This window comes from Bufo gargarizans, chromosome 9 (assembly GCF_014858855.1).
Source record: "Bufo gargarizans isolate SCDJY-AF-19 chromosome 9, ASM1485885v1, whole genome shotgun sequence".
Lineage (NCBI taxonomy): Eukaryota > Metazoa > Chordata > Amphibia > Anura > Bufonidae > Bufo > Bufo gargarizans.
This window is the reverse complement of record NC_058088.1, coordinates 22,326,337-22,353,834: the sequence shown is the minus strand read 5'-3', so window position 1 is coordinate 22,353,834 and position 27,498 is coordinate 22,326,337. Positions and strand designations below refer to the sequence as shown.

The 27,498-nt window shown below is 44.2% G+C and overlaps 1 protein-coding gene across 12 annotated transcripts in view; it reads right to left on the bottom strand.

The window, feature by feature from the left end:
- Window positions 1-27,498, bottom strand: part of SYNGAP1 (synaptic Ras GTPase activating protein 1) — a 198,006-nt gene that overhangs the window by 37,586 nt on the left and 132,922 nt on the right. For all 12 annotated transcript variants that reach the window (XM_044305739.1, XM_044305745.1, XM_044305744.1 and 9 more), the window contains 4 exons: window positions 25,328-25,449; window positions 22,697-22,850; window positions 20,783-20,881; window positions 1,409-1,963 (listed from right to left, as the gene is read on the bottom strand). In XM_044305739.1, coding sequence (XP_044161674.1) covers window positions 1,409-1,963; window positions 20,783-20,881; window positions 22,697-22,850; window positions 25,328-25,449 — 930 coding nt within the window. The remainder of the gene's footprint in view (window positions 1-1,408; window positions 1,964-20,782; window positions 20,882-22,696; window positions 22,851-25,327; window positions 25,450-27,498) is intronic.

Sequence of the window (27,498 nt, the reverse complement as noted above, 5' to 3'; positions counted from 1 at the left end):
GAAACACTGGTCTAGGGCATCAACGGGTTAATTTTAAGATCCATGGTGGAGGACAGCAGAAGGGTTAATACTGCATACCTGGGCACCAATGGGTCACTCACCTCTACATGCACCACCAACACCAATGGTTCTGCTTCCCGTTTCCTCCCTGCACTGATCATAGAGAGGAATACAAAGAGGAGAGAGATAACTCTGTATGATTGCAGCGCTCGGGAGCTCTCTGCCCAGTCACTAAAGGGGTTCTCCATGTTGGGAAAGAAAATTTCCCTGGAGGATGGGACAAAAAATTAAAACATATCATTCCCTCCCTTGGGCAATTTTTTTCTCAACTAATTTTTTTGCTTATTCCCTTTAAGGAGCGCTGAAAGAGTCTGAAGGGAAGTGCACTTTGCCTGAACAGCAGTGGCTTTTGGGCTCCTCAGTGGGCTAGGGCCATAGGATAAAAATACTCAGTGTCCGTTTCTTTTCTTTTCCGGTCAGTATGCAGAACCAAACACTTTCAAATTGAAATTGGCTGGCTCACAGTAATTTATTTGCGACTTTTATTACATCCCCTCAATACCTATAAAAGTCTCATAAAACATTCTATAAATTCAAAAAATTTCTACACAAAAATCACCATACAATTCATATATTATTAAGACTCCATTCACACGTCCGCAATTGTGGTCCACATCCGTTCCGCAATTGTGCGGACCCATTAATTCTCTATGGGGACGGAATGGAGTATGCTGTCCGCATCCGCATCTCCAGAGCGCGCTGCCTTTCCAGATATGCTGGATAGAGTCCCGTTGTTACAAGTGACTTGAAACTTGTATCTTTAACACGGCTACACCTGTGCTTCAGCGAGCTGTGTGCCGACTACATCATCCATCCACATATACTGAAATGGTAGATGCTAGGTTGGAAACACTGGGTTAGTGCTATTGACTGCCGTATTATTCTCTCAGTTACTGCTGTCCACGAGAGCGATAGCTGACCGTCGCGCCTCCAGCAAAGTTCGTGCACTTCTACAGATGTTTTGTAATCAAGGTGCGGATGATAGTCCGTCCACATATACTGAAAGTACTGGACACGGAGCTATAAACGCACTGGATTAGCGCCAAATGCGATCCTTTTATTATTACTCACGGACGCTTTGCTGTCTCAGTTGCTTGCAGTCTGTGGGCGCGACATCCGACCGCGGCACCTCCAGATGCACTCAGTGTTCCAATAAGGCGAGCGGGATGAGTCCGGAGACAAGTTCATAAATAAGCTGCTGTTCACAATATACACAATTTGCCGCCAATATGTGTGTTTCCAACCTAGCATCTACCATTTCAGCAGAGGTGGCGCGCTCCGGAAATGCGGATGCGGACAGCACACGCTCAGACGACCAGTACATGTACATATGTGGAAATGTGCATACCTTAGCCTTCCCCGTGCTTTGTAATATATGTACCAGCGCACAGGCCACCTCCTCTTTGCTCTTCACGCTCAGCACTGGCTCCAGCACAGCGCACAACATCCGGTAGTTGTTGGTCACGTATTCTGCAAACTCCTTATACAGCTCCATGGGGAGAATGCTCATAGTTTGGTATCGGGACTTTAGGCGGATGGAGGGACAGCTGCTCTTCCCCTTGTAGGATGTGGGCTGGGAGACTGGGTACCACTGCTCCACAAAATGGCGGCCGCTGATGCTGGCGATGGGCACGTTCACCATGCCCACATAGTTGCTCTTTTCTTTGCGCCTCTTTTTATCTGTGTCCTTGTACAGGTGGAGGCGTAGGTTCCGGACAGCTGGCAGGTTGTTAAACTCAAAATGCTCCCCCCAGAAAACGGTCTCACCCCGGGCTTTGCTGGTGGTGCGGGCGTACAAAATGTCATCCAGGCAGAGCTCGCAGTAGTAGCGCTTCTTGGGGGGGAGGTCACGAGCTTCAATGATCCACAGCTTGAGGACATTGTCCACTCTACGACTGTTATCCTACAAAAAGGACAGAACAGAAAACTCAGCAAAAATGTGAAACACAGATAAAACAAATAGAATTTAATGGGTTAATAGAGGGGGTTCCCCGTTTAGGGGCTGCATCTTTTGACCAGAGCGGATGCATCCTGCCCTGGAGGAACTTTCTGCACAAGGACCCTAATTGTCTTCCTAGACTCATCTGCACTGGAGGCTCCAGTCGAAGCCTCTGAGATATCTGCTCCAAAATATAGCGTAACATTCTACGGATTGGGCTCAAATGACACCACAGATGTGAACCAAGCCTCACATGTGATTCTGCCAGAACCCGAGGGCTTCATGATCTGAATAAATACCGCCATATGATGACACCAATGTGATAACAGTCTGGGCCATTCCCCCGAGCACAGTATACAGCACCTTACACCAGTGTCTACCTATAGAAGATCTTCGTAGATCATACATCTGACATGTCTCCCCGCCACCAATATACAGTCTTTATATAGATAATGACCGGAGTCTTAACGTATCACCAGGTGGATATAAAGCAATGATAAGTGCCAGCGGTCTATAATATGAGGAGGGGGAGGGGGGATACGTTTCTGCATGCTAGAATTCCAAGGCTCCATGAATATAGGGGCACACCGGTCTCCATAATTATAGGTTCCAGTCCTCAGGAATCTGTCCTGGTGTAGTTTTACACCAAGTGCCTCACGCCTCAGTGATCCCATTACCTCACCTACGTGTTAGCACCAGGTATATGGCCTGTATATCTCACACACGGCTCCTGATCTTTGTATCTGCTGCATAATTAGAGTTATATACTGTTACTTAGCAACTCGGAGAGCTTTGTGTTAATACCCGCGCTCACAGACTTCTTCTCCATGTTTGAGGAGAAATCTGAGAATTCAATGAGCTGAATGTATGAAGGAGATCGTGGTCTTACCAAGAAAAAGTGTAATTCACACCTGACTCCATACTGTCATCTCTATACAATACCTGACCCTATACATCATCTCTATACAATACCTGACCCTATACATCATCTCTACATAATACCTGACCCTATACATCATCTCTATACAACACCTGACCCTATACATCATCTCTCTACAACACCTGACCCTATACATCATCTCTCTACAATACCTGACCCTATACATCATCTCTCTACAATACCTGACCCTATACATCATCTCTATACAACACCTGACCCTATACATCATCTCTCTATAATACCTGACCCTATACATCATCTCTCTACAATACCTGACCCTATACATCATCTCTCTACAATACCTGACCCTATACATCATCTCTCTACAATACCTGACCCTATACATCATCTCTCTACAACACCTGACCCTATATATCATCTCTCTATAACACCTGACCCTATACATCATCTCTCTACAACACCTGACCCTATACATCATCTCTCTACAATACCTGACCCTATACATCATCTCTCTACAACACCTGACCCTATACATCATCTCTCTACAATACCTGACCCTATACATCATCTCTCTACATCACCTGACCCTATACATCATCTCTCTACAACACCTGACCCTATACATCATCTCTCTACATAATACCTGACCCTATACATCATCTCTCTACAACACCTGACCCTATACATCATCTCTATACAACACCTGACCCTATACATCATCTCTACATAATACCTGACCCTATACATCATCTCTCTATAATACCTGACCCTATACATCATCTCTCTATAATACCTGACCCTATACATCATCTCTCTATAATACCTGACCCTATACATCATCTCTCTATAATACCTGACCCTATACATCATCTCTACATAATACCTGACCCTATACATCATCTCTCTACAATACCTGACCCTATACATCATCTCTCTACAATACCTGACCCTATACATAATCTCTCTACAACACCTGACCCTATACATCATCTCTCTACAACACCTGACCCTATACATCATCTCTATACAACACCTGACCCTATACATCATCTCTACATAATAGCTGACCCTATATATCATCTCTCTACAACACCTGACCCTATACATCATCTCTCTACAATACCTGACCCTATACATCATCTCTCTATAACACCTGACCCTATACATCATCTCTCTACAATACCTGACCCTATACATCATCTCTCTACAATACCTGATCCTATACATCATCTCTCTACAATACCTGACCCTATACATCATCTCTCTACAACACCTGACCCTATACATCATCTCTCTACAACACCTGACCCTATACATCATCTCTATACAACACCTGACCCTATACATCATCTCTCTACAACACCTGACCCTATACATCATCTCTCTACAACACCTGACCCTATACATCATCTCTCTACAACACCTGACCCTATACATCATCTATCTATAACACCTGACCCTATACATCATCTCTCTACAATACCTGACCCTATACATCATCTCTATACAACACCTGACCCTATACATCATCTCTCTATAATACCTGACCCTATACATCATCTCTCTACAATACCTGACCCTATACATCATCTCTCTATAATACCTGACCTTATACATCATCTCTACATAATACCTGACCCTATACATCATCTCTACATAATACCTGAACCTATACATCATCTCTACATAATACCTGACCCTATACATCATCTCTCTACAATATATGACCCTATACATCATCTCTCTAGAACACCTGACCCTATACATCATCTCTCTATAATACCTGACCCTATACATCATCTCTACATAATACCTGACCCTATACATCATCTCTACATAATACCTGACCCTATACATCATCTCTCTACAACACCTGACCCTATACATCATCTCTCTACAATACCTGATCCTATACATCATCTCTCTACAATACCTGACCCTATACATCATCTCTCTACAACACCTGACCCTATACATCATCTCTCTACAACACCTGACCCTATACATCATCTCTATACAACACCTGACCCTATACATCATCTCTCTACAATACCTGACCCTATACATCATCTCTCTACAACACCTGACCCTATACATCATCTCTCTACAACACCTGACCCTATACATCATCTCTCTACAACACCTGACCCTATACATCATCTCTACATAATACCTGACCCTATACATCATCTCTCTATAATACCTGACCCTATACATCATCTCTCTATAATACCTGACCCTATACATCATCTCTCTATAATACCTGACCCTATACATCATCTCTCTATAATACCTGACCCTATACATCATCTCTACATAATACCTGACCCTATACATCATCTCTACATAATACCTGACCCTATACATCATCTCTCTACAATACCTGACCCTATACATCATCTCTCTACAATACCTGACCCTATACATAATCTCTCTACAACACCTGACCCTATACATCATCTCTCTACAACACCTGACCCTATACATCATCTCTATACAACACCTGACCCTATACATCATCTCTACATAATAGCTGACCCTATATCATCTCTCTACAACACCTGACCCTATACATCATCTCTCTACAATACCTGACCCTATACATCATCTCTCTATAACACCTGACCCTATACATCATCTCTCTACAATACCTGACCCTATACATCATCTCTCTACAATACCTGATCCTATACATCATCTCTCTACAATACCTGACCCTATACATCATCTCTCTACAACACCTGACCCTATACATCATCTCTCTACAACACCTGACCCTATACATCATCTCTATACAACACCTGACCCTATACATCATCTCTCTACAACACCTGACCCTATACATCATCTCTCTACAACACCTGACCCTATACATCATCTCTCTACAACACCTGACCCTATACATCATCTATCTATAACACCTGACCCTATACATCATCTCTCTACAATACCTGACCCTATACATCATCTCTATACAACACCTGACCCTATACATCATCTCTCTATAATACCTGACCCTATACATCATCTCTCTACAATACCTGACCCTATACATCATCTCTCTATAATACCTGACCTTATACATCATCTCTACATAATACCTGACCCTATACATCATCTCTACATAATACCTGAACCTATACATCATCTCTACATAATACCTGACCCTATACATCATCTCTCTACAATATATGACCCTATACATCATCTCTCTAGAACACCTGACCCTATACATCATCTCTCTATAATACCTGACCCTATACATCATCTCTACATAATACCTGACCCTATACATCATCTCTACATAATACCTGACCCTATACATCATCTCTCTACAACACCTGACCCTATACATCATCTCTCTACAATACCTGATCCTATACATCATCTCTCTACAATACCTGACCCTATACATCATCTCTCTACAACACCTGACCCTATACATCATCTCTCTACAACACCTGACCCTATACATCATCTCTATACAACACCTGACCCTATACATCATCTCTCTACAATACCTGACCCTATACATCATCTCTCTACAACACCTGACCCTATACATCATCTCTCTACAACACCTGACCCTATACATCATCTCTCTACAACACCTGACCCTATACATCATCTCTCTACAATACCTGACCCTATACATCATCTCTCTACAACACCTGACCCTATACATCATCTATCTATAACACCTGACCCTATACATCATCTCTATACAACACCTGACCCTATACATCATCTCTCTATAATACCTGACCCTATACATCATCTCTCTACAATACCTGACCCTATACATCATCTCTCTATAATACCTGACCTTATACATCATCTCTACATAATACCTGACCCTATACATCATCTCTACATAATACCTGACCCTATACATCATCTCTACATAATACCTGACCCTATACATCATCTCTACATAATACCTGACCCTATACATCATCTCTCTACAACACCTGACCCTATACATCATCTCTCTACAACACCTGACCCTATACATCTCTCTTCAGTACCTGACCCTATACATCATCTCTACATAATACCTGACCCTATACATCATCTCTACATAATACCTGACCCTATACATCATCTCTCTATAACACCTGACCCTATACATCATCTCTACATAATACCTGACCCTATACATCATCTCTACATAATACCTGACCCTATACATCATCTCTCTACAACACCTGACCCTATACATCATCTCTACATAATACCTGACCCTATACATCATCTCTACATAATACCTGACCCTATACATCATCTCTCTATAACACCTGACCCTATACATCATCTCTACATAATACCTGACCCTATACATCATCTCTACATAATACCTGACCCTATATATCATCTCTCTACAACACCTGACCCTATACATCATCTCTACATAATACCTGACCCTATACATCATCTCTACATAATACCTGACCCTATATATCATCTCTCTACAACACCTGACCCTATACATCATCTCTCTACAACACCTGACCCTATACATCATCTCTCTACAACACCTGACCCTATACATCATCTCTACATAATAGCTGACCCTATATATCATCTCTCTACAACACCTGACCCTATACATCATCTCTCTACAACACCTGACCCTATACATCATCTCTCTACAATACCTGACCCTATACATCATCTCTCTACAATACCTGACCCTATACATTATCTCTCTACAATACCTGACCCTATACATCATCTCTCTACAATACCTGACCCTATACATCATCTCTCTACAATACCTGACCCTATACATCATCTCTCTACAACACCTGACCCTATATATCATCTCTCTATAATACCTGACCCTATACATCATCTCTCTACAATACCTGACCCTATACATCATCTCTCTACAACTGACCCTATACATCATCTCTATATAATATCTGACCCTATACATCATCTCTCTACAATACCTGATCCTATACATCATCTGTCTATAATACCTGACCCTATACATCATCCCTCTATAATACCTGACCCTATACATCATCTCTACATAATACCTGACCCTATACATCATCTCCCTATAATACCTGACCCTATACATCATCCCTCTATAATACCTGACCCTATACATCATCTCTACATAATACCTGACCCTATACATCATCTCTCTACAATACCTGACCCTATATATCATCTCTCTACAATATATGACCCTATATATCATCTCTCTATAATACCTGACCCTATACATCATCTCTCTACAACACCTGAACCTATACATCATCTCTACATAATACCTGACCCTATACATCATCACACTATAATACCTGACCCTATACATCATCCCTCTATAATACCTGACCCTATACATCATCCCTCTATAATACCTGACCCTATACATCATCTCTACATAATACCTGACCATATACATCATCTCTCTACAATACCTGACCCTATACATCATCTCTCTATAATACCTGACCCTATACATCATCTCCCTATAATACCTGACCCTATACATCATCCCTCTATAATACCTGACCCTATACATCATCTCTCTACAACACCTGACCCTATACATCATCTCTATATAATATCTGACCCTATACATCATCTCTCTACAATACCTGATCCTATACATCATCTCTCTATAATACCTGACCCTATACATCATCTCTACATAATACCTGACCCTATACATCATCTCTCTACAACACCTGACCCTATACATCATCTCTCTACAGTACCTGACCCTATACATCATCTCTCTACAATACCTGACCCTATACATCATCTCTCTACAATACCTGACCCTATACATCATCTCTCTACAACACCTGACCCTATACATCATCTCTCTACATCACCTGATCCTATACATCATCTCTCTACATCACCTGACCCTATACATCATCTCTCTATAACAACTGACCCTATACATCATCTCTCTACAACACCTGACCCTATACATCATCTCTCTACAATACCTGACCCTATACATCATCTCTCTACAATATATGACCCTATACATCATCTCTCTACAATACCTGACCCTATACATCATCTCTCTACAATACCTGATCCTATACATCATCTCTCTACAATACCTGACCCTATACATCATCTCTCTACAATACCTGACCCTATACATCATCTCTCTACAACACCTGATCCTATACATCATCTCTCTACAATATATGACCCTATACATCATCTGTCTATAATACCTGACCCTATACATCATCTCTCTATAATACCTGACCCTATACATCATCTCTACATAATACCTGACCCTATATATCATCTCTCTACAACACCTGACCCTATACATCATCTCTCTACAACACCTGACCCTATACATCATCCCTCTATAATACCTGACCCTATACATCATCTCTACATAATACCTGATCCTATACATCATCTCTCTACAACACCTGACCCTATACATCATCTCTCTACAATACCTGACCCTATACATCATCTCTCTACAATACCTGATCCTATACATCATCTGATCCTATACATCATCTCGATATAATACCTGACCCTATACATCATCTCTACATAATACCTGACCCTATACATCATCTCTCTACAATACCTGACCCTATACATCATCTCTCTACAATACCTGACCCTATACATCATCTCTCTACAATACCTGACCCTATATATCATCTCTCTATAACACCTGACCCTATACATCATCTCTCTACAACACCTGACCCTATACATCATCTCTCTACAACACCTGACCCTATACATCATCTCTATATAATACCTGACCCTATACATCATCTCTATATAATACCTGACCCTATACATCATCTCTCTACAATACCTGACCCTATACATCATCTCTCTAAAATCGGACCCTAGTACAAGTTAACTACAATCATCCCCACATTTGGGGGATTTACATTTGGGTGTAGCGTGACCTGTGGTTTACTTTGGATCAACAATGTCTTGGAAAATGAAGTTCTTCATGATGGACATCCAGAGTTTTCACCCTAACAATGATGTGTATACGCCGCTGCCTCCGACAGAAGAAGAAAAAGTTTAGTCTCCAGAAGCGTCAAAGCTTCTTTACTGTGAGAACTGTGAATCTGTGGAATAGACTTCCTTAGGACAGTGGACAGTTTCAAAAAGGGTTTAGACGAATTCTTAAAAGTAAAAAACATAAATGCTTATGAAAACGTGTAGAAATCTGAGTCTCACTTCCTTCTGGGATTCGCGTCCCCACCGATCCCTTATGTCTTTTTTGCAACCGTATTAAAGAACTTCTGTCACCCCCCAAAAGTCATTTTTAATTTTTGGGCTAATTAAAATCCTTATAGTGTGATTATTCAATATATAGGGCTCTTACCTTTTTCTGTGGCTTAGTTTCTTTAAAATCCGCACTTTTATAATATGTTAATTACCCCTCTACCAGCAAGTAGGGCGGTTACTTGCTGGTAGCCGCCGCATCCTCCTTTAAAAAAAACATCCCCTCCTCCTGTTGATTGACAGGCCAGCGAGCGCTCCCCTCCTCCGGCGGGCCCTGTCAGCATTTCAAATCCCGCGCCTTATGTGTCTTCATTCGGCACAGGTGCACTGAGAGAAGGACGCTCACTTCCTCAGCACTTCCTCAGTGCGCCTGTGCCGATGACGTCTTCTCTTTCGGGTTTAGAGGTGACGTCATCAGCGCAGGCGCACTGAGGAAGTGCTGAGAAAGCGAGCGTCCTCCTCTCAGAGCGCCTGTGCCGAATGAAGAGACGTAAGGCGCGGGATTTGAAATGCTGACAGGGCCCGCCGGAGGAGGAGAGCGCTCGCTGGCCCTGTCAATCAACAGGAGGAGGGGACGTTTTTTTTAAAGGAGGATGCGGCGGCTACCAGCAAGTAACCGCCCTACTTGCTGGTAGAGTGGTAATTAACATATTATAAAAGTGCGGATTTTAAAGAAACTAAGCCACAGAAAAAGGTAAGAGCCCTATATATTGAATAATCACACTATAAGGATTTTAATTAGCCCAAAAATTAAAAATGACTTTTGGGGGGTGACAGAAGCCCTTTAACCACTTCAGCCCCGCTAGGTGAAACCCCCTTCATGACCAGGCCACTTTTTACACTTCGGCACTACACTCCTTTCACCGTTTATCGCTCGGTCATGCAACTTACCACCCAAATGAATTTTACCTCCTTTTCTTCTCACTAATAGAGCTTTCATTTGGTGGTATTTCATTGCTGCTGGCATTTTTACTTTTTTTGTTATTAATCAAAATGTAACGATTTTTTTGCAAAAAAATGACATTTTTCACTTTCAGCTGTAAAATTTTGCAAAAAAAACGACATCCATATATAAATTTTTCGCCAAATTTATTGTTCTACATGTCTTTGATAAAAAAAAAATGTTTGGGCAAAAAAAAAAATGGTTTGGGTAAAAGTTATAGCATTTACAAACTATGGTACAAAAATGTGAATTTCCGCTTTTTGAAACAGCTCTGACTTTCTGAGCACCTGTCATGTTTCCTGAGGTTCTACAATGCCCAAACAGTAGAAAACCCCCACAAATGACCCCATTTCGGAAAGTAGACACCCTAAGGTATTCGCTGATGGGCATAGTGAGTTCATAGAACTTTTTATTTTTTGTCACAAGTTAGCGGAAAATGATGATGATTTATATATTTTTTTTTTTTCTTACAAAGTCTCATATTCCACTAACTTGCGACAAAAAATTCTAGGAACTCACCATGCCCCTCACAGAATACCTTGGGGTGTCTTCTTTCCAAAATGGGGTCACTTGTGGCGTAGTTATACTGCCCTGGCAATTTAGGGGCCCAAATGTGTGAGAAGAACTTTGCAATCAAAATGTGTAAAAAATGGCCTGTGAAATCCGAAAGGTGCACTTTGGAATATGCGCCCCTTTGCCCACCTTGGCAGCAAAAAAGTGTCACACATCTGGTATCGCCGTACTCAGGAGAAGTTGGGGAATGTGTTTTGGGGTGTCATTTTACATATACCCATGCTGGGTGAGAAAAATATCTTGGTCAAATGCCAACTTTGTATAAAAAAATGGGAAAAGTTGTCTTTTGCCAAGATATTTCTCTCACCCAGCATGGTTATATGTAAAATGACACCCCAAAACACATTCCCCAACTTCTCCTGAGTACGGCGATACCAGATGTGTGACACTTTTTTGCAGCCAAGGTGGGCAAAGGGGCACATATTCCAAAGTGCACCTTTCAGATTTTGCAGGCCATTTTTTACACATTTTGATTGCAAGGTACTTCTCACACATTTGGGCCCCTAAATTGCCAGGGCAGTATAACTACCCCACAAGTGACCCCATTTTGGAAAGAAGACACCCCAAGGTATTCCGTGAGGGGCACGGCGAGTTCCTAGAATTTTTTATTTTTTGTCACAAGTTAGCGGAAAATGATGATTTTCTTTTTTTTCTCTTTTTTCCTTACAAAGTCTCATATTCCACTAACTTGCGACAAAAAATAAAAAATTCTAGGAACTCGCCGTGCCCCTCACGGAATACCTTGGGGTGTCTTCTTTCCAAAATGGGGTCACTTGTGGCGTAGTTATACTGCCCTGGCAATTTAGGGGCCCAAATGTGTGAGAAGTACTTTGCAATCAAAATCTGTAAAAAATGACCGGTGAAATCCGAAAGGTGCACTTTGGAATATGTGCCCCTTTGCCCACCTTGGCATCAAAAAAGTGTGACACATCTGGTATCGCCGTACTCAGGAGAAGTTGGGGAATGTGATTTGGGGTGTCATTTTACATATACCCATGCTGGGTGAGAGAAATGTCTTGGCAAAAGACAACTTTTCCCATTTTTTTATACAAAGTTGGCATTTGACCAAGATATTTTTCTCACCCAGCATGGGTATATGTAAAATGACACCCCAAAACACATTCCCCAACTTCTCCTAAGTACGGCGATACCAGATGTGTGACACTTTTTTGCAGCCTAGATGCGCAAAGGTGCCCAAATTCCTTTTAGGAGGGCATTTTTAGACATTTGGATCCCAGACTTCTTCTCACACTTTAGGGCCCCTAAAAAGCCAGGGCAGTATAAATACCCCACATGTGACCCCACTTTGGAAAGAAGACACCCCAAGGTATTCAATGAGGGGCATGGCGAGTTCCTAGAATTTTATTTTTTTTGCATAAGTTAGCGGATATTGATTTTTTTTTGTTTTTTTCTCACAAAGTCTCACTTTCCGCTAACTTAGGACAAAAATTTCAATCTTTCATGGACTCAATATGCCCCTCACGGAATACCTTGGGGTGTCTTCTTTCCGAAATGGGGTCACATGTGGGGTATTTATACTGCCCTGGCTTTTTAGGGGCCCTAAAGCGTGAGAAGAAGTCTGGAATATAAATGTCTAAAAATGTTTACGCATTTGGATTCCGTGAGGGGTATGGTGCGTCCATGTGAGATTTTATTTTTTGACACAAGTTAGTGGAATATGAGACTTTGTAAGAAAAAACAAAAACAAAAACAAACAAAAAATTTCCGCTAACTTGTGCCAAAAAAAATGTCTGAATGGAGCCTTACCAGGGGGGTGATCAATGACAGGGGGGTGATCAATGACAGGGGGGGTGATCACCCATATAGACTCCCTGATCACCCCCCTGTCATTGATCACCCCCCCTGTAAGGCTCCATTCAGACATCCGCATGATTTTTTACGGATCCATGGATCGGATCCACAGAACGCATGCGGACGTCTGAATGGAGCCTTACAGGGGGGTTATCAATGACAGGGGGTGATCAGGGTAATCAGGGTGATCACCCCCCTGTCACTGATCACCCCCCCTGTAAGGCTCCATTCAGACATCCGCATGATTTTTTACGGATCCATGGATACATGGATCGGATCCACAGAACGCATGCGGACGTCTGAATGGAGCCTTACAGGGGGGTTATCAATGACAGGGGGTGATCAGGGTAATCAGGGTGATCACCCCCCTGTCACTGATCACCCCCCCTGTAAGGCTCCATTCAGACATCCGCATGATTTTTTACGGATCCATGGATACATGGATCGGATCCACAGAACGCATGCGGACGTCTGAATGGAGCCTTACAGGGGGGTTATCAATGACAGGGGGTGATCAGGGTAATCAGGGTGATCACCCCCATGTCACTGATCACCCCCCCTGTAAGGCTCCATTCAGACATCCGCATGATTTTTTACGGATCCATGGATACATGGATCGGATCCACAGAACGCATGCGGACGTCTGAATGGAGCCTTACAGGGGGGTTATCAATGACAGGGGGTGATCAGGGTAATCAGGGTGATCACCCCCATGTCACTGATCACCCCCCCTGTAAGGCTCCATTCAGACATCCGCATGATTTTTTACGGATCCATGGATACATGGATCGGATCCACAGAACGCATGCGGACGTCTGAATGGAGCCTTACAGGGGGGTTATCAATGACAGGGGTGATCAGGGTGATCACCCCCCTGTCACTGATCACCCCCCCTGTAAGGCTCCATTCAGACGTCCGCATGATTTTTACGGATCCATGGATACATGGATCGGATCCGTAAAAATCATGCGGACGTCTGAATGGAGCCTTACAGGGGGGGTGATCAATGACAGGGGGGTGATCAATGACAGGGGGTGATCAGGGAGTGTATATGGGTGATCACCCGCCTGTCATTGATCACCCCCCTGTAAGGCTCCATTCAGACGTCCGTATGCTTTTTGCGGATCCGATCCATGTATCCGTGGATCCGTAAAAATCATACGGACGTCTGAACGGAGCCTGACAGGGGGGTGATCAATGACAGGGCGGTGATCAATGACAGGGGGGTGATCAGGGAGTTTATATGGGGTGATCATGGGTGATCAGGGGTTTATAAGGGGTTAATAAGTGACGGGGGGGGGGTGTAGTGTAGTGTGGTGTTTGGTGGGACTGTACTGACCTACCTGAGTCCTCTGGTGGTCGATCCTAACAAAAGGGACCACCAGAGGACCAGGTAGGAGGTATATTAGACGCTGTTATGAAAACAGCGTCTAATATACCTGTTAGGGGTTAAAAAATTCGGATCTCCAGCCTGCCAGCGAACGATCGCCGCTGGCAGGCTGGAGATCCACTCGCTTACCTTCCGTTCCTGTGAGCGCGCGCGCCTGTGCGCGCACGTTCACAGGAAATCTCGCGTCTCGCGAGATGACGCGTATATGCGTCCAGGAGGAGTAAAGCAACCACCTCCCGGACGCATATGTGCGTACAGCGGTCGGGAGGTGGTTAATACGGTTGCAAAAAAGACATAAGGGATCGGTGGGGACGCGAATCCCAGAAGGAAGTGAGACTCAGATTTCTACACGTTTTCATAAGCATTTATGTTTTTTACTTTTAAGAATTCGTCTAAACCCTTTTTGAAACTGTCCACTGTCCTAAGGAAGTCTATTCCACAGATTCACAGTTCTCACAGTAAAGAAGCTTTGACGCTTCTGGAGACTGAACTTTTTCTTCTTCTGTCGGAGGCAGCGGCGTATACACATCATTGTTAGGGTGAAAACTCTGGATGTCCATCATGAAGAACTTCATTTTCCAAGACATTGTTGCAGTTTTTTTAAAGGAGGATGCGGCAGCTACCAGCAAGTAACCGCCCTACTTGCTGGTAGAGGGGTAATTAACATATTATAAAAGTGCGGTTTTTAAAGAAACTAAGCCACAGAAAAAGGTAAGAGCCCTATATATTGAATAATCGCACTATAAGGATTTTAATTAGCCCAAAAATTTAAAATGACTTTTGGGGGGTGACAGAAGCCCTTTAACTATGTAACTAGAACTGAAGGGGATAGTGGGGCGTACAGCTTATACTTGATGGGATACACACATGACGTAGTAATGAAGACAAGGTGAAGATGTAAATGATTAATAAAAAGCTGTATATAGGACACAATATACATTCCAGTTATGTGGAGCAGCGTACCCATAGAGCTGACATTCCCAGCTTACACTTTTCTAATGGAGTCAGCCCTAAGCACGTCACCCCCCGAATGATTACAAGTGGTGAGGATATTGATTATGTCCTGCACTCCTGTAAAACCAAGTCCAAAACTGAGCAAGAATCATGGCTGGATAATGTACATAGGTGCTATATGTATCACATGGTAGATAACGTGCTGGGGATATGGGGAAATACATTTAGGTCTAGCCTACTAAAAGACTGACACATACCAGCCAATGCTGCAGCCAAAGTTGTTATTCACAATAATCCTTTTTTTTTTATCTTCCAAAAGTACCCTAAACACTGTATACATTTGCCCCATATACCTGTTTTTCAAGTTAGCCCTTTTCTTCCTCTGTCCTTGGCATCGCTGCATCCTGGCAGGATGTTTACATGCAGAACTTCCTGAGTCCCTGAGGTTTTCTTACCAAACCCAGCATGCTTTGCTCTGTAAAGTTTATTGGGGATTGCCACACTGCAGTAGCGATCTGCCCCTGTGAACGGAGCAAACCCTGTGAAATATTACAGAGCAAAGCATGCTGGGTTTGGATAGAAAACACAGCAGGAAGCTGATGGAAAAACAGGAAGTTCTGCAGGTAAACGCCCTGCCAGGATGCAGTGATGCTAAGAACAGGGAAATTAAAGTGCTGATGTTTAAAAAAGGTGTATGAGGCACAGATATGCAGTGTTTGGTGTACTCTGGGCAGATTTAAAAAAATAATACATTACGAAACCAGAGAACCCCCTTTATAAATTTTATAAAGAAAAATGGTATAACTCCAGGGAAAAATTTAAAATTGAACTTTTGCTTGGAGCTGCTGTTCTGTTATTATTAGTAATGTCAGTCAGGACAAATTCCCCCACGTAGTTCTTTGACTTTTATGTATATATTATAGCCTCTCCTTAGCAACAATGGATGGAGCCCAAAGGTGACAACTTAGAGCTCCAATATGGGAACTGTCACTTTCCTTTATATTAAAGGGTTGGTTTTATACACTCATCAGCACTCCTGGTGCCAGCTGGTATGGAGAAGATGGCAGCCGGGACCCAGCACTGAATTACACCGTGGACATTTTATACCTAGATGTCTGACCTGGTCTACAGAAAACCACTGAAGCAAAGTGCGAGCTTCTTTTGTTCATAATGAGACCAAAGACCTGAGAATGTTTTATGTAAAGTAAAATGATAATTGTCCATATTCCAGGGGATGGGAAAACATATTGTTAATTCATGATTCATTAAATGACTATTATATTTCATCTACTTAATGGGACTTCATTATAAGTAATAAGCCGGTCAAGAAGAATCTCATATCTATACAAAAATATCATTTAATTGCTGCTTCCATTTAGATATAAGTTGGTCACCTTCAAAAGACTTCAAATGGAGCTTGTGAGTCCAACTTTCTACATTCATCGCATTAGAAAAGACAGTGCCCAAAAGGTTCAACATGAAGAATCATTGCTTTAGAGAGAGGCCCTGGTCATGAGGCCTTGCATAGGAAGGGGTAAGGAGACCGTAGGAGAGGGTAGAAGCTGCTCAGATAGTATTTGTGGTGGCAGCAGGATTACCGTGAGTATTGCAGGCTTTCCTGAAAAGGGGAGTTTTCAGGTTGCTTTTATAGGTTTGGATGTCGCAGGGAGAGTCTGATGTGCTGGAGTGGCGAGTAACAGAGTATGGGAGACGATTGTGTGAGAAGAGCATAAATGGAGGTCTTGTGAGATGGCAGATTATGTGTGGGGAGGCAACAAGAAATTAGGTAAGATGTATGAAGGGGGCATATTGTAGATGGCCTTGTTTTACTGTTAGTATTATGAACTGCGTTCACTTCGTAAAGGGATTGGCATAGGGGAGAGGTGGAGGAGAAACAAGGGGAGAGGTAGAGGTAACCAGGCAGCAAAGTTGAGGATGGATTGGAGGGGTGTAAGAGGGTTAGATGGGAGGCCACAGAGGAGAATGTTGCAGTAGTCTAGATGAGAGATGATGAGGGTATGAACTAGCATTTTTGTTGAGTCAAGCCTGAGGAAGTGGACTTGTGAGTCTAGAGATAGCGTGGAACCATTAACAAAGACATGCTGGATTTCTGGATAGCTGGGAGGTAACATCTGGGCCACAGAGGTAAATGTGAATGTCATCAGCACAGAAGTAGTACTGAGACCATGGGTCTCTATGTCCCAGGCTGAAGGTATAGGTGGAGAAGAGCGGGGCTTCTAGAACTGAGCCTTGAAGGACTCTAAAGACATGAAATGTTCTTCTCTTTTGATATTACAAAGTTACATGCTGGACAGGACTACCACATGGAAACTTACTTTATGCAACTCAAGAAGTCACTAGATCCTCAAGATGGTCAAACATTTACGGAGTTAAAGAGGTATTCCGGTTTTACTGATTACATTAATTTCTTTAGACAACAGGATGTCGAACTATTTTCCTTTTTACATCTACATCTTGTCTCTAGGATCCATAGTGCTACAGAGGCCTTGTAACGGCACTTCGGCCCCACCACTGGTGCTTATTTAGCAGGTTTGGATATGGCAGCCTTCAGACAGCACACAAGGAGAAGGTACACAGGGCACATGTGTCTGATTCCTGTTTCGGTCATAGATCAGCGTCTACGTCTGCACCTCCATACCCCTCTTATAACACAGCAGCGTTGTGGAACATGGTCAATATATTTTAGCGTCTACCTGTGGGTCACATAGCGCTCTGTCACCCATATGGTTATAGTGACCTATACGTAACGTCTGTCTGGATTCATAATCAATCCTGGGCATATTAAAAGGGTTTGCCAGGATTTTCATAATTATGACTTATCCTCAGAAGAGGTCATCAATATGAGATTGGCAGGTGTCCAAGTCCTACCGATCTGCTGTATGAGGTGGCTGCAGCGCTCGGCGAGTGCTTAGGCCTCTTCCTAGACCAGTGACGTCACGTTCATCGGTCACATGGTTCAGGCGCAGCTGTCCCAGTCAAGTGAATGAGGATGAGCTGCGATATCGAGCACGGGCACTATACAATGGACAGCGCTGTGCTTGGTGAGCTGCGAGGAGGCTGCAGTCCACCTAAACAGCTGATTGTTGGGGTCCCAGGAGTCGGACCCCCGCCACTCCCATATTGATGACCTATCCTGAGGATAAATGTATTACTTTTGTATTAAAACGTCTTTTTGTCTATGTTTTCATATGCCCCTGTTCACATTGTTGGTGTTTCAGCCACACTACAACATCCATTTTATCTGATGTCTCATATGTTACTTTATTGTAATGCGAGATCTGGATCCTTATGCCCCTGTTCACACGGGTTGTGCTTCCGCCACACCATAATATTTACGTTAATTGATCCCTTACGAGCCCCTCTATTGTAGTGACAGATCCACGTGCCCCTGTTCACGTTGTTAGTGCCTTAGGCTACTTTCACACTTGCGGCAGAGTGATTCGGCAAGCAGTTCCGTCGCCGTAACTGCCCGCCGGATCCGGCAAAACGTATGCCAACTGATGGCATTAGTAAGACTGATCAGGATCCTGATGAGTCTTAAAAATGCCTGATCAGTCAGAAAAATGCATTGAAATGCCGGATCCATCTTTCCGGTGTCATCCGGCAAAACGGATCCGGAATTCATTTTTTTCACCTTTTTTTTCGGTCTGCGCATGCGCAGAACGGAAAGACGGATCCGGCATTCCGGTATTTTGAATGCCGCATCCGACACTAATACATCCCTATGGAAAAAAATGCCTGATCCAGCATTCAGGCAAGTCTTCCGTTTTTTTGCTCGGAGATAAAACAGTAGCATGCTGCGGTTTTATCTTTTGCCTGATCATTCAAAAAGACTGAACTGAAGACATCCTGATGCATCCTGAACGGATTGCTCTCCATTCAGAATGCATGGATAAAACTGATCAGTTATTTTCCAGCATTGAGCCCCTAGGACGGAACTCAGCACCGGCAAAAAAAAACGCAAGTGTGAAAGTGCCCTTAGCTACACCACAATATCTATTCTTTTTGATGCCTCATATGTAACGACAGATCCAGATCCGTTTTTCTCTATGTATCCCAAAAATGCACGGTCTGGTGAATGGGTGTAACCCTTTTTGCTTTAAAATAGTATGTACATGTATTAAGTATTATACCGTGAACAAGGAGTCCGAAATGCGTAGGTTACGGGTGAATTACTACTGTACCGCTCATTTTATTCAGAAGATGATCTAAAAGTTGGATGATTTTATTAAAGGCTCCAGATTTGGCTTTCTGAAACGGGTTTTCTGACCGTTGGTCTGCGTTTGCCGGGACCTTTTGAGCGGCAGGGAAAGCACATTATTGCATTAGGAGAAAGAAGTGCGGTGAGCGTCCTTTTATTATTATCCTAAGGATAGGTCATGAATATAATAATCCCAGAAAACCCCTTTTAATGCCACATGATCAAAACAAGGATGGCTGCAGTGTCCAGCAAAGTCCACAAGGGGCATGATTTCAGCAAAAGTTTTGAATGCACCTGTAATTAACAGTGAGACAATTAAGTATTGCGTAGAGAAGCTTTCCCTGGAGTCCTGGCCTGTCAAGCCACGTCAAATGTGCAAGTAGGACAACTCAGAGCAATGTACCACAGGGCGGCCCGCCACACCCTGTACAGCGAACTGCAGGACAGCTCCATTCATGTGAACGGGTCCTTGCTGCAGTTCCTGGCCCAGAAGGTAGCGCTGGTGTGTAGGGAAAAACAGTACATGGTTTGATTCAGCACCAAACCCAGCATAGATCCTCCCTGGTGGTCTAGTGGCTAGGATTCGTGATCTCACCGACATGGACCTGGTTTGATGTCTAGTCACCAAAATGTATAAAAACACGGCAGATACTGATTTTATGCTTCCATACAATGACCTATTCAGTACAATGCGCACTATCACAGTCTGTTGTTACTGACACAGTCCGTACCTTGTTGGGCTTCACAGCTCTCTGAAGGTTTTCTATCCACTTGTCTCTTTCAGCAGCGGAGCGGCAGGCAAAGCACTTAGTACCCGATGCGGTCGTCACCTAAACGGACACCAGAGAACCTGGTCAGGATAGCACAGTCTGTGATTACTGGCTTTAAAGGGTTATTCCACTATCAAGTTAATCTGCTGTCGGTTTTAAATTGTTCACGGCTGTCGATACCTCTGCTTGCAGTCATTAAAGGGTCACTAACTTTAAAAAAAAAGTTTGATATGTCATTCATATGCCATAAGAATCGAGCTGCGGATCCAAGATCCAAAGTCGATTCGTTCCCCAACTTCGTTTTAATGCTGTATGGAGACCTATTCCCATACAGCATTAAAATGTATGTGCTGCATGGAGGCAAAATTCGTTAAGTCCCTTGGGCTTCAATTCTAAACCACTTTAGAAACAGGAATCCAAAGTCGGCTTCGGTATCGAGGTACCAGCCGGTGCCGAAGCTGATACTGGATTCCTGTTTTAAAATGTTTTAAAAGTTATACAATCAAAAGCCGAAGTTCTTCACCAAAGTCTTGCGCGACTTGGGACTTAACAAATTTTGCCTCCGCAAAGCCCATACATTTTAAGGCTGGTCTCCGTACAGCATTAAAACGAATTTGGGAAACAAATTGACTTCGGATCTCGGATGCGAAGCTTGAATCGTTCACCCCTAGCCGGTGGGGGTCGGACCGCTGAGACCTCCACCGATCTCTAGAACAAGGAAATAGAAGCTGTAACACATCGCACTGTCCCTCCTCGCTGCATAAGACAAGTTCCGAGTCTATTGCCCGTCTTGATTCCGTCCTTGGGCGGAATCGAGGAAGAGAGCGATAAACGAGTGCTTCTCTCTCACCGTTCTAGAAAATCTAAACTTTTGGTATGTCTTTATCCAGTCGTATTAAAAGTTTTTTGTAAAGGTAGTGACGCTTTAAATGTGAGCGTTACTTTTTTACTTCCAGGGAATGCTGTCGCATAGCGGCTGAAAGCAGCAGGTCCAGGCGATTACCAATGAAAGAAGTGTCAATTCTTTGCAATTTGGCAATGTACGTGCGGTCTGGTGAGGAAAAAAAATAACTGTGTCCATTAACAAACACTGACAAGCGACCGCTTCTTTCATTAGTAATTTACAGGGACCTGCCGATCGTAGCCACGGCTGAGCCAGTGTGTGTGACAGCAAGTCCTGACCATGTGATCATCACACAGATGTCGCCCATCTGGCATTTGCACATGATTAGCATTAGGCCTTGTGCACGGATTCCCTTGCCAAAAGTTGTGCAGAAACTCTCCCACTGTTGCGAGGCCATGCTGCCGCCCATACCACCACATGCAGATTCCCAGACTGCGCCAAGAAAGGATAGGACACCGCCACAAACCACGGCAGCTATCTGCTTACGGATTAGCTCCACTGAATGGGGCTAAAGGCACAGGCGAACCCAACGCGTTCAAAATGTGAAACCACATCAGAAACCTGAGGGTCAACTTCGGGTTTCTATCGTGGCTTCTGCAGTGGGTTTTTTGAGTGGAAAACCTGGCTGTGTGAACTTACCCTTACGCTCCTTTCACACATGATCCACAATATAGCATATCCATCGACATTCACTTAACTCCATTTACATGAAGCAATCATAGCTGCTGTAGGTGACCGAACAATTGTTACTATAGTGCACCAAGGATGCCGTCACCTGAAAATGAACAGCATGTTTACACGGGGCAACGATAGGTGGTTTCCAATCATCGACCTGCGTAAAAGGTGCCCATTCAAGTGCCAAGTCCTCCAGGGTGAGAGACACTTGGTGCCGGATTTTGGCGGAATGGTCCAGCACTACAGAAGTAATGACTGCTGTGGATTGCTAAGAAGGTCAATGGGGCAGTTCTTACCTCAAAGCAAAACTCCTGTCCCAGGATGCTGCTGTGCACAGGTTTCACCACAGACTCTTCATCCAGATTCAAATCCAATGCCTCCGCTGCGCTGCTGGGACTGAGCAAGGACTCGTGGGAGTGCGACTCCTTAAAAGCCTGCATGAGACGTGCCCTGGGGATTACAGAATGGGAGACGTCTAAGAGCTGATGTACAAAATGGACCATGAATGGCAGAACCACATGAAATATGACCACGTAATCATTCAGAAGGGATCCGAAAGGAACACCGCGCAGGTGCCACCACCAGCCAAGCGAGGGCGACTACATATGTTTATCTCCACTTAAGCAGGGTGTCACACAAGGGGGTTGAGTTGTCAGGCGTGCGTGTAGCATTCCTATTAGATAGCATGTCATAGGAAGCCACTGACATGCACTGCGCAGGGCTGAGGACGGCGGTGTTTTTCCCTTTGAGCATTTGTCATGCGCCTGCGCGAGACGGGACAGATGCCATTTACCACTAAACTGTTAGATGCAGAAATGATCGGGAGCGTATAGAAAATCTCCGTATGTGACACCAAATATTTGTGAGGAGCAAAGCAAGACACGGAGAAAGGAAGGAGCATGACTGGGAACGGTTAGAAGTCAAAGCTGACCGTATACATCAGATAAGTGGCAGCTGAGCCCATCGTCCCGACTGTCCCTGATGGCAGATGTCCGGGGAGATGAAGATCAACTGCCCGATCCTTTTGTTCTCGGGGTGATTGGCCATTGCAAGATGAGTCTGGCAGCAACTTTCTACCCCCTCATTGTTCACGACAAATGTATGATGAGAAGGTCATGCATGTGTAATGGCTGACTGCTATCTCATGTGTATGCATGGCTAGCCTAAAGGCAGGTTTACACGGGCCGAGGGGTAGACAATTGTCAGGAAGGCTGCTCGTTCAGTAAAGTTGACTGCTACATTTACATTCAGAGATCTCTTCCACAGTATGGATCTCCTCCACAATCTGCTGCCCAGAAACGATAATTTAGGTGCCTGCATGAATGACAGGATAGTCATGACGAGGCGTGAGCGTTTTGCTCTTTCATCAGGTGATCGGTGGCAAATTTACATGGGCAGATTGTCAGTAACGCTCGTTCCCAATGATCTGCCCGAATATATCGGGCGGTGTAAATCCACCTTTAAACATAGTATGAGGGAAAATAGCTGTGGAAAGATGAGGAGATAGAAGACCATGGGATGTCACTTAGAATGAACAGTTGGCCTGATTTTGGAAAAAAATGAATTTACCAACTAATGTGTATGGGGGTGTCCCAACTGTCTCCCGACAACAGATGTCGGAGGAAACAACTGTGCTCTCAGATAAGTTGTCACCAGAGGTATCTGGCAGCAGCATACATGTATTGTGTTCTACCTGTTGAGAACACATGCACTAAACTGAGGATGCATGTGTATGGGTTTGAACAGCTCTCCGTCAAAGTACTATCTCATGTGTGTGGCCAGCTTTGGGGATGGGTTGAGTAGACACAAGAGTAGGAACAATCAGTAGGTAGGACAAGGCATGAGGGAACATGGTTAGGGAAGTATTGGCAGATAGGACAAAGCATGAAGAACAGATAGGGGGGGATTAATAGACAAGAAACCACTGGTAGTAGGGGAGTAGTAACAGATTTGGGTTCCGCCAATCCCCTCACCTTTAATCATCACTCCAGAGTGGAGGAGACCATGCATGTCTACACTCCAGATGACGGGCGATAACAGCCTTCGCTTTTTACAATGTCCATAAACTACAATGGAGAGCTCCATGCATAGTCGGCCGCCTGTAGCTCATCTACTGCCCTCTGTTGTGGCACCCCATTCTGCTGATATATGGGGGACCCAGTGCTCCACTAGTATTTTCCTGTCTGTGCCACTCATCTCTCCAATTACATGTAAGCAGCTGTGTCCAGAAGGTTGGGGGCCACACGCGATGGCTCCGCCGGCCACAGGCTGTGCACCCTAATATACACTGTCATCACTATATGTGTGAGGTCACTGGGGGTTTGGTGGAATGAACGGGGCACAGAGTCGGTATAATACAGACGGACTGACAGTGAAATCCAGGCAGTGTGAGGGGGTTTAAAAACAGCCTCAGCCGTCACCGGCGCTCCCTTCTCCTCTGATCCCCTCTACCGGCGCTCCCTTCTCCTCTGATCCCCTCTACCGGCGCTCCCTTCTCCTCTGATCCCCTCTACCGGCGCTCCCTTCTCCTCTGATCCCCTCTACCGGCGCTCCCTTCTCCTCTGATCCCCTCTACCGGCGCTCCCTTCTCCTCTGATCCCCTCTACCGGCGCTCCCTTCTCCTCTGATCCCCGCTGGACCGCAAGTGTGATTTACCGCCTATACGCACGTCTCTGCTACCGGCCAATTATTGGTCTCAAAGGTCACACTTGCAAGCTCCAGCGATAGGTTAGACTTTTTATTATATATTTGCAGCCTGCTTTCCATCTGAAAAGGGTACCCAGTCTCGGAGAACCCCTTTAAGATTTCAAAGTACATTATAATAATTTGTTTATATCAGGTTCGTTATCTAGGAATGTCATCAGTGAAGAGGACTGTGGGACTTTTACCACCTTGCACTGGAGCAGTACACATTGGCGACGCTTTACCTGTCATGGTCAGCGCTCCGGAACCGTGGAAGGATCTGCCGGAAGCTGCTGGTTCGGTCGAGCTTGGGCTGACTCTTTGTCCTCTTTATGGAGCTCTTCAAGCGACGGCTCAGGAATCCCTGCTGTAGAAAGAGACACGGAGGGTCAGGAAAGGACGGCACGCTATGACGCCACGACGTCACACATCATGGCTGATCGGACACAACTTATTACTATCCCTTACAGTCCCCAAAAATCCATACACATTAGATGAATGTTGGCTGTTGATTTCCGGCGGACCATTCAATCATCTAATGTGTATGGGGGTCTCCCGACCTTCCCTCCATGGCAGATTTGAGGCGAAAGAAGGATCGGATATGTTGAATTTCAGTATGGCGCCGGGCAGAGGCTTATTCCTCTTGCCCCATTGAAAACACATGCATGCTCACCCAGGCCAAGTCGTATAAATCCATTACCAGCAACACACAGGCTCATGGGGTCGGACCACAGGTCACCCGGCCTTGGTGGTGGCAGTAATGGTGGGCACACAGCTCTGGCTGGCACAGTCTTCTTCTTCAGAGGACTGCAACTCTCCCGTCTTCTTTATGCTCTAACTTTACTGTCAGAGGCTGAAACCCATTCTTCACTATACATGCCAACCTCTGAAGGTTTGTTACAATGTGTGAGCACAACACAGTGCCGGTACCAGTCTTCTGTCCTCGACTGTGAATTCAGCGCTATGAGCTAGACTGACACATTGTAACTAACTGCAGCTGTGTGGGTAAAACCTGACAGGAGTTGTTTTCAGCCTCTCAAGGTTTCCGCAAATTGTCAGCAAGCAGAGGTATTAAAAATGGTCGTAAATTGAAATATGAGGTATATTAGAGCACTGTGCAAGTTTACAGTGGTTAAAGGGGTCTATTGATCAGCTATCCTCAGGTCATCAATATCAGATTAGAGGGGCCCGACACCCAGCACCCCCATCGATCGCCTGTTTCAGTACAGTAGACGGAGCCAGAGGCAGACGGCTCCGTCCACTGTGTGTGGCCGTTCCAGGTACTGGAGCATTCAGGTGAATGGGCACTGAGCTGCAGTATGCACAGGGTATGGAGCCCTCTGTGCGGGCTGGTGGGGGTGTCGGACCCCCTGCTTATCAGATACTGATGTCCACTCTCCTGACATGTCTCTTTTAGTAAATGCTTATAATCTACATGAAATAACAATTCTGGAGCATCTTTCCTTACTGCTCTGCCTTGTGCTGTTCCTCTGTTATTCCTCCTAGAAATCTATGGCTAAATTGGGAGGGTGTTCCTGCACAGCCTGACACTATCCAAACAGTGCTGCTAGTGTCTGACTGTGTATGGACAGACGCCACGGAAAAGGGGAACCCTAAAGCCCTGTCGTCAATTTATGCAAAAATTTGTAAGAGGAATAACAGAGGAGGGAACAACACACAGTTATAAGATCAGATGCTCCAGAATTGCTATAACATGGGGAATGCAAGTCTTTACAGACGTGATAGGAGAGGATATGTCACCAATATCAGACTGGTGTGGGTCCCACCTCTGGATCTGCACCTATCTCAGGAACGGGGCCCTCAAAGTGAAGGAGGGCGCACCAGGAATGAGCGGCTGCCCTCCATTCGCTGCCATGGAAGTGACTGAAGAGCAGGCCCAATTCTAGGTGCAGGTCACAGCAGTGGGACCGCCACCTATCTGACATTAGGCCACCAATGTGTGAGGTAGGAATACCCCTTTAAGCTGTGTACACCATAGGACTGGACACCCCCCTCAGGTTTCCTTCAGACACAAATGATGTTTAGAAACCACTTGTGTATTTTTCCAATACTGTCTGCATTTTTATGGTTTTTGTTATAGCATTTTTTCATATAGAAAAGGAGCTGATAAAACCCCACTGCATCAACTTGCTTCGTTAAAAAAAAAATGCCACCAAACTGAAAAAAACGCTAGTACCAAAAACTGCTTGTGCGTCTGTGTTTCATATGTCCATAGACAACATCTAAAGATGGTGGTTTTTTATTTTTTGAGCAAAAACTAAATGTGCAAAAACCCCCACAAAAATGGTAAAAAAAAATATAAAAAACTAAAAACCTATGTGTCAGGATTCCTGAGAACACTACAATCTGGCAATGAGGGGTGCATTCAGTGCTGGTCTGATGTAAATATGTCAGT